Source organism: Battus philenor, unplaced genomic scaffold, assembly GCF_028537555.1.
Source record: "Battus philenor isolate CCGP_79_NKW_IND1 unplaced genomic scaffold, ilBatPhil1.0.hap1 SCAF_20, whole genome shotgun sequence".
Taxonomy (NCBI): domain Eukaryota; kingdom Metazoa; phylum Arthropoda; class Insecta; order Lepidoptera; family Papilionidae; genus Battus; species Battus philenor.
This window is the reverse complement of record NW_027181683.1, coordinates 4,565,321-4,580,832: the sequence shown is the minus strand read 5'-3', so window position 1 is coordinate 4,580,832 and position 15,512 is coordinate 4,565,321. Positions and strand designations below refer to the sequence as shown.

The 15,512-nt window shown below is 33.3% G+C and overlaps 1 protein-coding gene across 1 annotated transcript in view; it reads right to left on the bottom strand.

The window, feature by feature from the left end:
* Nucleotides 1-15,512, bottom strand: part of LOC137922899 (Krueppel-like factor 3) — an 83,346-nt gene that overhangs the window by 26,408 nt on the left and 41,426 nt on the right. Inside the window, exon 5 of the mRNA XM_068766007.1 lies at nt 4,854-4,938. Coding sequence (XP_068622108.1) covers nt 4,854-4,938 — 85 coding nt within the window. The remainder of the gene's footprint in view (nt 1-4,853; nt 4,939-15,512) is intronic.

The following is a 15,512-nucleotide window of genomic DNA, read 5'->3' as shown; positions in this document are numbered from 1 at the left end:
TTGCTTATGTTTGCTATCACGTGTACATAAAATAAAGTTGTATAAAACGTTAAGGTAAAATCAGAGCGACTTATACAAGGCTTGCCGGTTGTAATTCGAAAGGCGAATGCGACACTAAATCTAGCTTGTTCATGTTGTCGTGTGTACTGGGGCCTTAACAAGGGCCCGCACTATACGCTCCGTTGCCAACGATTGTTGCAATAGGGAAATTAACGTAAAGTCTGATTCGTGTGCTCAAACCATTGATTGGTTTTCACTATCCCATTCTACTCAGTATAATGCAGTCATACTTTAAGTACGACATTAATTGTTTATTAGGAAGACGTTAATGTTTTCTTTGGCCCAATTAAACTCGGTTACAGTATGTTCAGTTAATAAAGATTACGACGCACAACGGTATATAGGATAAAGTCAGAGTAATAATTACACGCTTAAATTATTTACTGACTATGAAATACCACTTTACAGTTTCTCCATCAGATCATAAACAAACATCGAATTGAAACTATGTATAAAGTTTCAACTTTATAAAGAAATTAGATGTATAAGGTGTTTGTTCACCTAGTGTTATGTTTAAATTTTATTCTTGATGTACAAGTATAACTTTGTACAGCAGATGAGTTGATACACTTCAATAGCCCAAGAAACATTCATTAGCAATTCATTTCCAAACCAAATATTAGTACTATATTTAAATATCTGACCATTACGTGTTAGTACTTTTGTGATATGTAAACAGTAGGACCGTAGAGGTAAACTAACATTTAAAATTGAACCGATTGTAAGTATCTCGTATGTTAAGCGAACCCTCCACCATCTCAACAGTTAAATACTTCAATACTGAGCCTTTCCGTGGAATCAACATTCCGAAAGAGAAGTATATATAGAGAAAATTGAAATCAATAACACTATGTAATTATTACACATTTATTAAAATGTATATTATGTCAATGTTTTGACGTTTCAAAGGTGCTTAGCAATGCTAATTTTAATGAATACATTTTTATGTCATTGCTTCATATGTAACCCCCAAAAAGAATTATAATTATTGTACTCTTGTTTAGCAGCGACGGTAATACAAAGTGCATTGAGCCGTTAGAAACATTTGAAATTGTCTCACATTAAAGTTTAGCAGCGACGGGCCCTCCGAGAGCGGGGATCCCTTTCACCGGCGCGTCTTTGCGTTAATTAACGAGGGATAGGAGCGAGTGCGGCAAGGAACGGTTATACAACGCGCTCGATAACCCACGCGATACTCCTGCGTGCGGTAATTGTGTAGCGGATTGAGAAATCATGTACTGCCATGGTCTACATACCAATTTCAAAAACAATGAAATTCATTACTTGATATAACGACAGATAATCAAAAAAATATAACTAAGAAGTCTTAAATTAGCGAATTAATTGCATCTAAAATCTGGAATTAAAAATAGAGTGTTCAACCGGATCTGTTAAAAATCTACGTGGAAGGCCTATGTCTAGCAGTAGACGTCCTAAAGCTGAAATGATACAGAGCTTAAAGTTAGCACAAGTAATTGTTTAAGTATGTTGTTATCTACTTAGGTCATACATGTACGTAACTGAGGAAAATACCAAAGGAGTTTAATTTGATAGAAACTAAAATCAAATCGAGATCCCCTATAAAAGCATCCTTCAACTAGGAGTTCTTAACACGCCGTTACCTGTGAAAAGCCTTCAACATTTATTATTTTTTAATATTAATATCTACATAGGATCATTTACATTGACCACTTGTGTACGTCATAAAAGAAGGACAGAAGAGCTCAATTTGATTGAAACTAGTATCAGATTAAGCTCGCCTAAAATCGCATTTTTCAATTAAAAGTTACGAGAGTTCCTATAGCGTCCCATTCTTTAGAAAAGCCCACATATAAGTTTATTAATATTATCCACGTGAGATCATTAATAGTTACCACTTATGTACGTCATGAGAAGATTGTCAAAAAAGCCCAACTTGATTGAAAGTAGAATCAGATTGAGCTCCACTTTAATGGCATCCTTCATTCAATTTAAAGCTACGAGAGGTTCAAACGCGCCCTTATCTGAACAAAACCAAACAAACGCGGAAGTGATTTTATCAATTTTAGGATATCTTTACTCCTAAATTAGATAAGTTATATGTGATACAATGCTTCATTTGCATTGTACTACAGCACTATATTTTGTCACATACAAAAGTTTAAATTGTTGTTGTTTTAATTTATGGGCTTGATTTCTTATTTAAAAACATAAAATTACAAATGTTTTAATGTAAGGTTACATCAGTAACGTATAAAATTTGATAATTTACCAGTAATAGTAGAAACAAGTTTCATAACACTGCCAACTCGGTAAGAACCGAAAACAAATAACCCAGAAATCGTATCAGTACAGAATCTATAAGATAAATGCGAATACACTTTATGAATATTATTGATTTAAATTGAAATTTATCTCAGTTAGTCTATATAACCGGTGGACCGAAGAATACATGAATAATAAACGCTATAATAAGTAATGGTAATAAATAATTTTGGCATAATCTGCACGGGCCAGTCCAGAGAACGTCTAGAGTAGCATCAGCTGGTTCTTTGAAAATGCAATCAATTAAATATATTGGATATTCAGATTTGGATTTTCGTTATTAAATATTAATAACGTAATATTTAAACACCATTTGGTTCATGTTGCAAGTGAATTTTAGGTCTACATTGAGCGGTTGAGTAAATTATGACAGAAACAAAATTTACCGTTTTAGGTTAGGCAAGATTATGTTTTAAAAAATCAACATTTTTATTTCAGTCACAAGAAGTCCATTGTTGTGCTAAGGCCTTTGTCATAGATTCTTATCATATAAGTCTGTACTGTGCAAGTGAAGAATCCCTGATATTGAAAATCAGAGTTTGTCTCTTAGAGTTAGCAACTCATGGAGCTTTACGTCAACCTGGTAAGTCAAAGCGCATTACATGACGAAATTGATAGGACTTTTGATGACACCAAAACCGTTTCACAACAGTGAGAGATTCGGCGGAAAGGGTTTCGACATACCCTTTCCGCCTTACCTTAGGCATTATCATATAACAGATGTAACGTCGGTTGTATTGAGGCGGAAAACCGTTTATGTCATCATCCTGTTTAGTGACAAAATTAATGGCCAGATTCACCGTGGAGACTATTTATAAAAGTGCCATGTCTTGGTCTTTTAAACGAGTAGATTCCCAAAAAAACGAGCCCTTGGTCAAATGACTTTTTTAGGATTTGATCATAGTAATAATACTCAAGTAATTCTTAAAATTATTCACACGATTTAGATAAATTACAAATATATTGAACTGACAGATTAAAAAGTAAAAGATTTCACTGGATATTGTAGTATAAAATCATCGAGCCTACGGAACCACGGGCGAGCGCGGCGAGAAAACGCGCCCAGCAATAGATCCGCATAAAATAATCAATTTTACAATAATTTGCAATCATAAAGGCGGTCATGAAAAGTCGAGGCCGGCGAAACGATGCGGACGCGTTGCAGGATCTAGCCAACGGCGTAGGACGGGCTATCGCTCGCAATCAAATTTCGTTTCCACTGCGTTTGTGTCCGGGGGACGATGTACCGGTTACTGTTTTTTACTTTCAGAAATTGACACTATACGCGTTATGACTTGAATCATTGGCAATTTTTTCTTTAATATAATTCTGTAGGCAACGTATAGTAAAAACAGATGTCTTTTATTCGTTTATTATTATTGTTATCCAAAATTATTTATCATGGGAAGAATACTAAAAGAACCCAATCTCATTAAAACTAGAATCACGAACTCCACTACAATTGCATCCTTTCATCTTAAAGCTATTAGAGTTCGGAACAACAGACAAACTCGGATAAGATTTTTTTGTCGTCCTATTTAGTAGAAAAATAATACATTTCGCTGCTTTACTATTACTTAAAAATCCTACACAATATAAAACGACTTTTTTAACAAGTTTTGTTGTTTAATGAATTATTTAAAAAAAAAATAGTTTACGGTGGTTAGACTAAGCTTGGAGTTACGAATTAATACTATGTCTTCCTTAGTATCAAGGGAAAATTGCAGAGACAGATTTATAATTATATTAGATTTATAATTATGTTATATATAATTTTAACTATAATAACATACAAATTTAAAAATAAAATAACGTATTGAGTTGTAGAGAATTCAGTTAATTTAGATCAGTGATTCCCAAAGTGGTCTATATCGACCCCTAGGGGTCTATGACAATCTGCAAGGGGTCTACGTCAGCGAAAAAAAATTTGGGGGTCTATGAAATGAAAATGAGGGTCCACGATAGTGGATCTCAACACATTCACTGATAGAATCTATTTACTTACATCATACTGTCTTATAACATGAAAACAGATTGAATTGACGTCAAATGTTGATAATTTATTGTTAAAGCATCAGGTTCATCCTTCTCACTAAAAATATTGACTTATTACTTATGTTATTTTATTTATAGTTTATTTTATGTTTATTTAATGTTACATATATTTTACATAACAGATACAAAATTTAATTTTGAGTAGTTTTAATTTAAATTCAATTAATAAATGTATAAATTAACATGTATTTTAACTTTAAGTTTTTTAGCACTAAACTTCACTACCGTTAGAAATTTACAGTAAATCAATATCAGGTAAGTAGGGGGTCTGCCCAACACGGAAAAACATGGCAAGGGGTCTACGACACAAAAGTTTGGGGAACTCTGATTTAGGTAGTCAAAAATAAATTTTCTAAGAACAGTCGTGTTATCTTCTTATGCAATTGTATGGTTAAATTTAACAGCGGAATTAAAAAAATCTTGCCGATACTTACCGATAGTTCGAGGCCGGCGGCGAGGTGTCGGAGGTCGCTTCAGACTCAAGTCCACGGGCTCGAGTTGTACAGGAGGTTCGCATGCCTGCGATAATAACATATTTTTAGACTTATTTCCATTTCAAAGTTAGAAAGTGCTAAACTTACAGGATAATTAGTTTAGGTGTAAATGCTTTTAATTAAGGCTTTTTGATGCCAAATGAGCTGTACATTCACCCTATTAAAGCTTTTGCTCCTATAAATAATCACAGTGCATACAAAGTCAAATATATGGCACAAAGTAAAACGTTATATTAGTCAGTCATTGCCACTGTTTATGATAATTTTGAGTTCACACTATTGATGGCAGACAAAAATAAAGAATAGCATAGGTGTTTATGCTGATAAAGTCATATGCGATGATATTCAGACATTCATACGGTGAAGATTGTCTTCAAAGTCCAACCGCTCGATTGGCGACTCTCAAAAATAATGAAATAAGTTTAGCGTATCTCTGACGCAATATAAAACTCTGCGCCGTGAAAGAATTAGAACAAAGAAAGTAAATAGGCGGAGATGAATATTTATTATCCAATTTCGCAGGCAAACAGTAGTGTTTTAAGGACACTGAAATCAACGGAAGCACTAGAGTTTTATGGTTGCAAGTGGCAGTTTCGAAATGTTTTTTTTCAGGTGGAAAGAAATAGGACTTAAGTATGCTATCAGAACATCCTGGTTTAATGTATTGTTATAACAAACTAAAGTAAGTTAAAACTTCCAATAAATGGAAAGGTAATATATATTGAGAAAAGGAAAGCTTCCAAACCTAATCTCTCAAGTCAGTGGTAGCTTCAATTTTAGCGTTAATTAGATGTAGATAAAATCTAGATACAGTTGCACGGAGTGACAGACAATTGCTTGAAGTAAACATTGCACTCAATAGTTAGATTACGATAAATGCGATTTCCTATTTTAGTCTATCATTAAGATTAGATGTTAGTCAAGTGTCTGTGTCTAGGGTTGGTCATTAGAAATATTTTATTTTGTTCATTTTTACGATATATAATTACTCGCATGGAAGCACAATGTATAGTACATTTTTCTAACATATTCAAGTAATTATATTATCAATGACAGCTGTTGTATTTTATGATCATCATTTCAGCTATAGGAGGTCCACCGCTGAAAAATGGACACCTCTATAAATCCAAGAGAACCAGTTCGAGGCTTTCTGTATCCCGCATATTTCATATCAAACTAAAGTTTATGTGTTGTAAATACAAATCCACGTCGTACGTAAATGTAATAACATAGAAGTTATATTAATTGGCTAAATTTGTTACGGCGTTACATCAGTTTGGGACAGTAAAAAGAATTTTCTGAAGAGATTCATAATCAACATTTCAGCCGGAAAACGTCCACTGATGGACACAAATCTCCGTCTTTTTAATTTGCAATAGAGCAAGCAACGAGGCGGCGTGAATTCAGTGTCTTCCCACGAGACTAACAAGATCGTCTGTTCAACAAATATGCGCCCTTTGTTCTGCGCGACACTGTCACTTCGAGTTGCCATTCCGCTAAGCTATTACGGTTACTTTCGATCGACTACGCATCCTCATTGCTGATTCGTACTCGTAGAGAAAATCCCGAGCACAGTTTTTCTTATGACGTAATGGATAAAATCGGAACAATTCACCACTCTTCCAACAATTTCAGTCCAACAATTTTATATTTCAGTAAAATGATTATTAAATGCTTCTAATATTACCATTTGGTAACAATTAATCACGCCTTCATGATAGATTTTAATCGAAACGTTTTGTGTATTTCCTTGCTATTGTCTAAACTCCGGTTTATAGAAACAGCGCAGCCCTTCATCAAAACGATACCGGTTATCACTTCTCTATTTAGATTATACGTAGCTTTTAACATTGGAAAGTGTTACTTAGATTTAAATTTATTATTTATTTTGAAAAGGGTAATAAAGACTTCGTGTTCGAACTAACACTCCAATCGTAGGTGTATACGTAATACAGATAAGGGTGTGGTGCAATAGCGCGCATCGGGTCAAACATATTAGTAATTTTTGGCTGTAACAATTTTGTTTTATTATGGCAATTAAGTTTTTAACTTAGTAAAATTACATAGAGTATTAACAGATTTATTTAATAGCAGTGCCTAAAATGTTATTAGGCATATATTTCAAAAACTTAGATTAGAATAAAATTAATATGGACACCATATTGTATCATAATCTTCTGAATTTATTACAATTTTACGGTTCATCATCAATATGGAATTTCACGTAAATGTAATTTCTCGTTCCTTAAACACAAAGTAACTAAATTTAAATCCAATTTCTTCCAACGACCTAATCAACCCTCCCTAAAAAGATTTCCAATAGGACGAATAGAAAGCGACCTGTAGCCAGAATCGTGCTACGAGCTTAAGATGGGATGGGTGGCCGTCGGTCCACCTTGTGGGTGGACGTCCTTTGCTTCGCCGGTCCATGGTCCCACTCCAGAACCTTAAAGACCCAGCTGCGATTTGTTCTGTGCTCGTTATGGACTGCTAACTATCACTTGAACTTGTCAAATCGGTTACTTTCTTTTGTCTAAGAATCTCCTTGCTGTCAAGTTGAGTGATTGTAAAATTGTCAGCGAGAGATCATAGAACTTCATTTTAAGGCACTGACGGACATTGAACGCGGGGATATTTAGTAGTTTCTGTAACGCTGCCCAGCCAAAAAAAACAGGCCGCACTCGACCGGTTCTAGTGGAAATATGTGTTCCTTGTGGCTCCCAAATTCGCCTTGAGATCAACAAAGCTTTCACAGTTCTACAAAGAATTACAGTAACGATATCAAATGAAACCACATACTAAAAATCAACGGAAGATGCCTATGTCCAGTGGTGGTTGTCCCAGGGTTAAAATGATGATAATTTTTAAATTTCGTCAAAAATCTTGTGCATGTTATAATAAAAAAAAAAATTATACGTGTATATATGGTGACTATTACAGGATAAAATCGCTGTCCGCTCCGCTCGCAAACGCACCACGCCCGCACTTTAATTGCAGATGAGTCGTGCGGTAGTGGTTGCGTAAAGCCCGCGGTCGTGCACCGTCGCCACGCCCGTTTCTATCGCACTCGCATTAGCGTCCACCGTGATTTATCATTTGCCTTTCATAATTTGCAAATCGATTCCGATGAAAATCAAAAAGAAGTAGCGCTTCTTGAATATTAATTTTATAATCACGGTTCGATTAGTTATAGGCGTAAAAGCTTTAAAGGGATGAATGCTTAGCTTATTAACTGTCCATGGTTTCAGAAATAATAAATAACGTGATGATAATATGGTAAGAAAGAGCGTTTTCAAAATTATGATTACTACATAATGAATTTAATTATTGTTCATTACAGAGTGATCACTTTAAATAGTCTTTGAAAATAGGTGTAAAAGCTATAAAGATTTAAGCAAACAAATGAGCTATACAATCACTTTTTGTAGCTTTTAACCAATAATCAATGTTTTCATAAATATATCACGATTCATTAAATTAGTAACTCTTTTGTGGGCAACTGTATATGATATTGCAATACATTCTAAAGTAACTTGATCAAATTATCATATAGTTTGAGAAGTTCGTTTAACAATAACCTATTATAGTGTGAAAGATTTTTATGCGTTAATATAGCATAGGAATGTTTTACTACATAAAGGAAATAGGTTTTTCTCGAATTAGGTCGCATTTGGAATATTTGTAGCTTGAAGTTGAAGGATGCCATTATAACGGATTTATTTATTTATTTTTAATCAAAGTTGTTTCTTTTGACATTTTCTCACGATGCACAGGATTGTTCACTGTAAAAGACACTATGCGGATTATAATATGCACAAATTTAAAATTTTATAAAATATTATAAATATACATTTCTATGTATATTTATAATATTTTTTAAAATTTTATGAATTTATAAAATTTTTCTATGAAGGGTTCAGAAATGTAATAAATCTAAATTCTAGTAACAAATGGGTTGCTACTATAAGTAACTATGTTCATTACTTAGCCGTGCTTAAACAGAACCCGGCGTCAAAAGTTATGTATGCAACCTGCAACACTAAAGTTATAGCAATGCACGAAGATGATACTTTGAGCTTATACCGCCCATCATTAAAACGAAACACATTTGACTGATAGACACAGAATCTTGTTTACATATTTTTGATATTTTATATCGAAGATTTATGTTCGCTAATATTAATTCAGCTAATGAACTTCAATATTTAATTAAACTTGAGTACATAAATATGGTAAAACAGTCTAAAACTAAGGTAGAACGGTGTAAAGGTAGAATTTTGTTAAAAAGACTAGATGTTTATGGCTAAAATATTACGTCGATGGCCTGTTTATCACATGATTGTCGGAAAATTTGTACGTTTCACTATAGTTGAACATTAAACAGCAGAAGCTTACACGTTTATAATATAAGCGATTAGAAAGAGATCAAGGCGAGTCTCTGAATGTCTAATTTCGTATCATATCTAATTTCGTAAATGGTTTATGTTTTTAATGTCATTTAATACTTTATCATTAAATTAAAGAACTGACAGTACTTTAATTTAATGATAACTTCTAAGAGCATAGTGGAATATTCTAGATACGTTGTCAGAAAGTACATTGCAATTATTGACAAGTTATTAAAATTAAAAACACACAGGCTAAGTTTTTGTAAAAGAATCCTAACGTCGACTGCGTTAAGTATTTTATTTCCTTGAGACAGCGAGAACTAAAAAGGATTTATTATCTCTTTGGAAAATCCTCTTTCGAAAGGTCATCAGAAGGAACCCACTTCCAGTGAATCTTGATTGAATATTTCGAATATTCCATCAATACCATTAACGCCACTTGAAATGCCGTTAACAACTGTACATCTTATAATTGCCTTTACTGACGCCGCACTCATAACTTAGGTAAGAATCGAGACATAGCTACAAATCTTTATAAACAATCTTTAGAATACAGATATTATGAGAAATGCAAAAATTTTGCGTTTTGAAAATCAATACAAGTACAATACATTTACCTCTTCACCTAAATAGATCGTGTTAATCTATGGCAATCGGTAATAACACAGTTATTTTAATTAAAATACCACGTAACAACTAACTTGTATGCATTTATCTTATTAGCCCAATTCGTGGTAGAAAGTTTAACCTACTTTTCAAAAGTAAGATATTTTTAACTACACGTTATTCTTATAATATTACACAATTTTTTTTCTACACATTTGAGATGTTGAGATGAATCATGATTATTGCAAGAAAGAATCAAAAACATTTTATCTTAAATATAAGGCATAATAGAGGATTAATAAGAGACTTATAAGTAATAAGGCACAATATAAGGCGTAATATACAAGATATGTTGAAGTCATTCAAACGACGCCCTTATTACCCGGCACGTAATAAATCATCTCCGCAATACATCATCGTATCAACATGCCCACGTATCGCTACATATTAAAAAGGTAGAAAAAATTATAATGTACACACTGCTACTCGAATCGTATTGACAGCGAGAGGGAATTACCGGAAGCCATCATCAACGCTAACTATAGGACACGGATTTATTGTAAACTCTCACAATATGACTATACTTACGTACACCCAAATACGACTGCGGTGGAATCATTAAAACCAAATCGATGGTGCGATAGTGTTTTATTATGTCATTGCTCGTTTGTTTTATCACTGCTGCCTCCCATAGCTTTAACAGCTTTACAAGTAAACTTGCTTTGAAAGTATATATCTTTCTTTTTGACTCGTGGAGAAACCCTACGTTTGTTAAATCTAAGGTAACGATATCTCATACTGCTGTAGTTTTAATGGCGGTGGCGCAGTGTTTAAACGTCTTAGGGTAAAGCTGCAGCTTTCTACCGAGAGGCCAGATTCATATAAAGCTTTTGGTATATGATCCTTATTCTACACGTTAGTTGCATAAACACCTAACGACGAAGGTAGCGCCGTGTCTGTCATGGGATAAACCGCATCAAAGCTCAGATGAATCAGACAATCAGACAACCTCTAAACTATTCCAGATATTGTACAGGCTTATTAGATTTTCATTTCAAAGGTTTTTTGTAGCAGCTTTAAGAACAACTACAAATAGAAAGTTTTACCGACATCATTTTACATATCTTTGCGAACACCATTTTAAGTAAGTTTTTTTGATTAATAACAATAAAGAAGTAAAGTCGATCGGGAAGCGTTTGAACGTAGAGTCGTAAGCTGTAGTAATTTAGACAATACAACGGTGACCTTAACAGCGCAAATCAATGTAGAGGGCTAAGAAACAATATTTCGCTAAAATCTCGTTTACTACGTACCTACTCATCGCGGCGGCACGCAGGGCTAATTACTTCGTGGAAGACGACCCAAAAAGCGATTGGCAGCGATGATCAAACAAATTACGATTTAACAAAAAACTTTAATTTTTTTTCCTAATCCACAGTTTTATCTCTGAATGTGATTTGCTTCAATAGAGGTATATTTTCGTTTACTACATGTTTTGGTTTGATGTGTTGTCAAGAACGTAATAAAACTTTGGATTGTATAATAATATTTTCAAAGTATATATCTTAACGACTTGAGTCCTATGCTGTCTGTCCATTCGTTGTGAAATAAATAATGTCAAGGGATCAGGAGGGATTGTATTGTTGAATAGAGAATCTCATCTCAATCTGATCTCTTGTGAGGGTGCCGCCCCCCACGAAGTGCACGAAGACATAGTTATGGTCGCGGGAATCCGCTGGATGCAGGTAGAGCAAGACCATTCATCAGGGCGATCTTGCCTTGTATTACACGTCAAACGCTCGCGCTGACATGATGATGATGATGAAAGAAGTTTTAGTCGAAGCGTCACGAGCGTTCAGCAACTTTAATCCGATAAAATTACATATATCGACAGATACCCCGCATTCATGGATGAAAAAAAAACTACCCTCGTCAAGTAAGTCTGATAGTAGTTTGATAACGCAATAATTAGACTCCTTATATTATATGATATTAATAAATAATTTTGTTATTTTTGTGACGTGCATAAACAATAAATATAAAGATATTTTATATAATTTTTTTTTATTAATTCTACTTTGTATCGTTAGTGTTTTTTTTACAATATTTATTTTTCGCTTTAACTAAGCGCTAACAGGGGGGAAAGGTTGCCGCTATTTCATACGAATCTTTCTTCTCCCAGCTGCGAGACACGACAGCGTTTTATAATTTTTTACATATTTTCTTACACAATTTTCTCTTACGGGTAAATACAGCTAAAATTTATAAATATTAACAATACAATTTGGAATACTCCATTATATATTAGTTTCTACATTATTTTACATACATTGTAAACAAAATTTATGAGTTGTGTATTGAAACCAGTTATTCATAAAAATCAGGAAACGAATCAATTCAACTGAAGTGTACAGGTAATACAGGGTGTTGTATTATTTACACTTTAAAAACGTAAAGTATACAATTCAAATGCCGACGTTGCCACATACAGGTGCGTTACGATCCGGTAGAGATGTGAAGTAGGAAAATATTTAAGAAAATGTTTACGAAATATCGACATGTGATATTTTGTTAAAAGTTTGAGTTTTCTTTGTATTTATATAATAGTCTTTCAAAAATAATAATTATCGTAACTCACAATTTAAAATATCTTTATTCAAGTTGGCATTTACATGGGCTTTTGAATCGTCAATAATTTTAACATTTAAAGTAATAAGCTGCTACCAACTCGGACACTGATCTGTTGATAGAGCCGGCCAGAAACTGAACAGCATTATTATTATTATGTATATAAGTCAAAATAATTTTAAAATAATTAAATTATCCATTAATAAATAAATAAAAAAATCGATGCATTGTTCCGATTATATTAATGAAGCACCGCCGATATGAACATCTTTGTTGCGGTAATTAATTATGATTTATGTGGATTGTTACAGCGGCACGCTATATGATATAGCGTGTCGCTGTACTATAATACTAATACTTCCCAATAGAAAATATATTTGGAAACCCTAATCATGCTTCAGTGAATCGAAAAAGTTATTATACTTGATATACTTGAAATATAGTTTAAAAGTTTCGCAAAGATACCCTATAATGAAATTTTCAGACGTTGTTTAGTTATAATTATAAATTATTATTTGTATATGATTATTATTTATGTATATACATATGTTTTAAAATTTTAATTAACTTTTCATTTCACATACACACGCACACGCGCGCGCGCACACACACACGCGCATACATATATATACACACACAATAACGAAGTTCTTTTAGCTTTGATCTTATATTAAAAGAAAAGAACCATCAAATTTGTTGTGTAAGCGCGCGTACGCTGTTAGAATTACGGCACAAGGAAAATTTTCAATGAGAGAAAAATTTATAAATTGCGAGGAAAATTAGTAAAAACATCTTATTTCTTATCCTTACAAGCCGCATTATATTAAAAACACCTATGCCTACCTGTAAAATAGTTGACGGCAATCAAAAACGATATTATGTTTGTATATAATCCTTGTTTTTTTTTCTATTGGCCAGTAACTTTTTGTAGTACCAAGTCTTTTGAGACAGCTAGTTAGAATTTAAATTAAATTTAGAATTCCGAACAAAGCACGAAAATGACATCATTATCATAATTTCCGCTGTAAGACTACTGATCATTGCAGGATATACACATCGCCCATAGCTTACATAGTAACGACTGGACCTAAAATTATTTTTTTTGCATTATATGCCACGAACGCACATCGATCGTCAGAAAACTATATTACCTCGGTATTCAATTACTATTTGTGAAAGCCAACAACACATCGACACATCGCTTTGTTAACTCTACATCGCATATTGGCAGCATTTTAATGAAGTGGCATTTCGAAATCAGTGTGAAATGAAATACCGTCCTATAATTATAATTAATGAATGCGCCTTTGCCCACTAATATTGGTAAGCATAACAGCGTAAGTAAATCGCATCATATTATTTCAGCTGCAGGAAGTCCACAGCTGAACATAGGCCTCTTCAATACATTTTTAAGCGGCTATAAATATGTGTGTGTGTTTATATAATATATATATTATAGCAATATATTTATGAAATTTTATTTTATTTTATGATGTGTGTATTATGAGTAATTCGTAAAATGCATATGCAATTTTCATCACTTGTTGACCGCTTCAATTTTTTTTCCTTATTAAACAATTTTTGGCCTTATTTGGTCGCCGTTAATGATAAGGCTGCCTTATGTACTTCTGTTTTAATTTAATTCCCACGTGTGATGTACGCGATAAATAAAATATATAAAAGTAAATAATTACATCACATTTAAAATGTTACTATCTAAACAACCTGATTTGCCCCAAATATTAATTCATGAATACCTTTTTTAGGAAAAATACTGACTGGAGTTGTATTCAGATCGTTTCTTTTTTAAACATTCCTTCGGTTGGTACTTCCCGTTCAACGAGGACAGTTTTTGCTAGTTATTCCGAATTATACCGATATTTAAGGGTAATGCAAATGTATGCAAATACCGAACCGCTCCCTCTGAGTAAAAACTCAATAGCTAACCGTAACATACACCTACTTATTAAATGTTTAATTACTACTATTAAAATGTAAAGGATTTTAAAAGATAATAAAGTTTGGGAATTAATTGCTATAACTACTGTAATAAAAAGGTTTGCGAAGGTATTCAGGATATAGAATGCGACTAAGTTTGTTGAGAATACTTCTTAAAAACACACCCTGCGTTTAGAACTCTCATATAATAAAATTCAATTTAATTAGCTTCTATCAAATTGATTATTAAAAATTTCAATATTGTACCAAATAAAGAGCAGTGATTGAAACTTGCAATTGTAAGTTACGGGTTCGATTCCCGGGATACAATCTTATATAATTAAAAGTCTGTGCCATAATTACAATATATAAGATCGCTAGCCGGTAGCAGCGTCTTCTAGGTATTATATTTATGTATATCATACTACACTGCGATCGCCAACTTGCCAGTCAAGCATGGCGATTATGGTATATCCCCCCAGATATATCTTCGTAGGAGGCCTTATGCCTTGCGATGGGAGATATGGGTTAAAATTACCAAATACACAGTGATACTTTTGTTTAATATGTAGATTTAACATGAGTTAGAATCGAGTAAAAAGTTTCTTCTCCATTAAGTACATAAAACGCAAGCTGTTCATTCAAGTTGTCTGTTGGTCTGTAGGCCTACTGTAAATTCCCTTACAAGGGTGGACGGGGAGTCTAAGAAAATTTGACGATTACCATTAAGACAATTCAGTGCTGCTTATAAATACTTTGCGAAATAACAGATATAATCAATCTGACGTCGAATAAACAATCTTTGAATTATAATTCGAACGGGGTAGTCCATAAATATCTCATAAATTTTAAATGCTTCTTTTCAACTAATATAACGGATCTATTCGAAAAGTATTCACTTATTCAGACTGAACACGAGAACACGATTTCACGTTACCAGAGTAAATGATATAACACGCAAACCGAGCAATACTTGTAAAAACTTAATATGGTCTTACAGTTGATGTAAGAGGCACGTTTAAAGGCATATCATCAAATC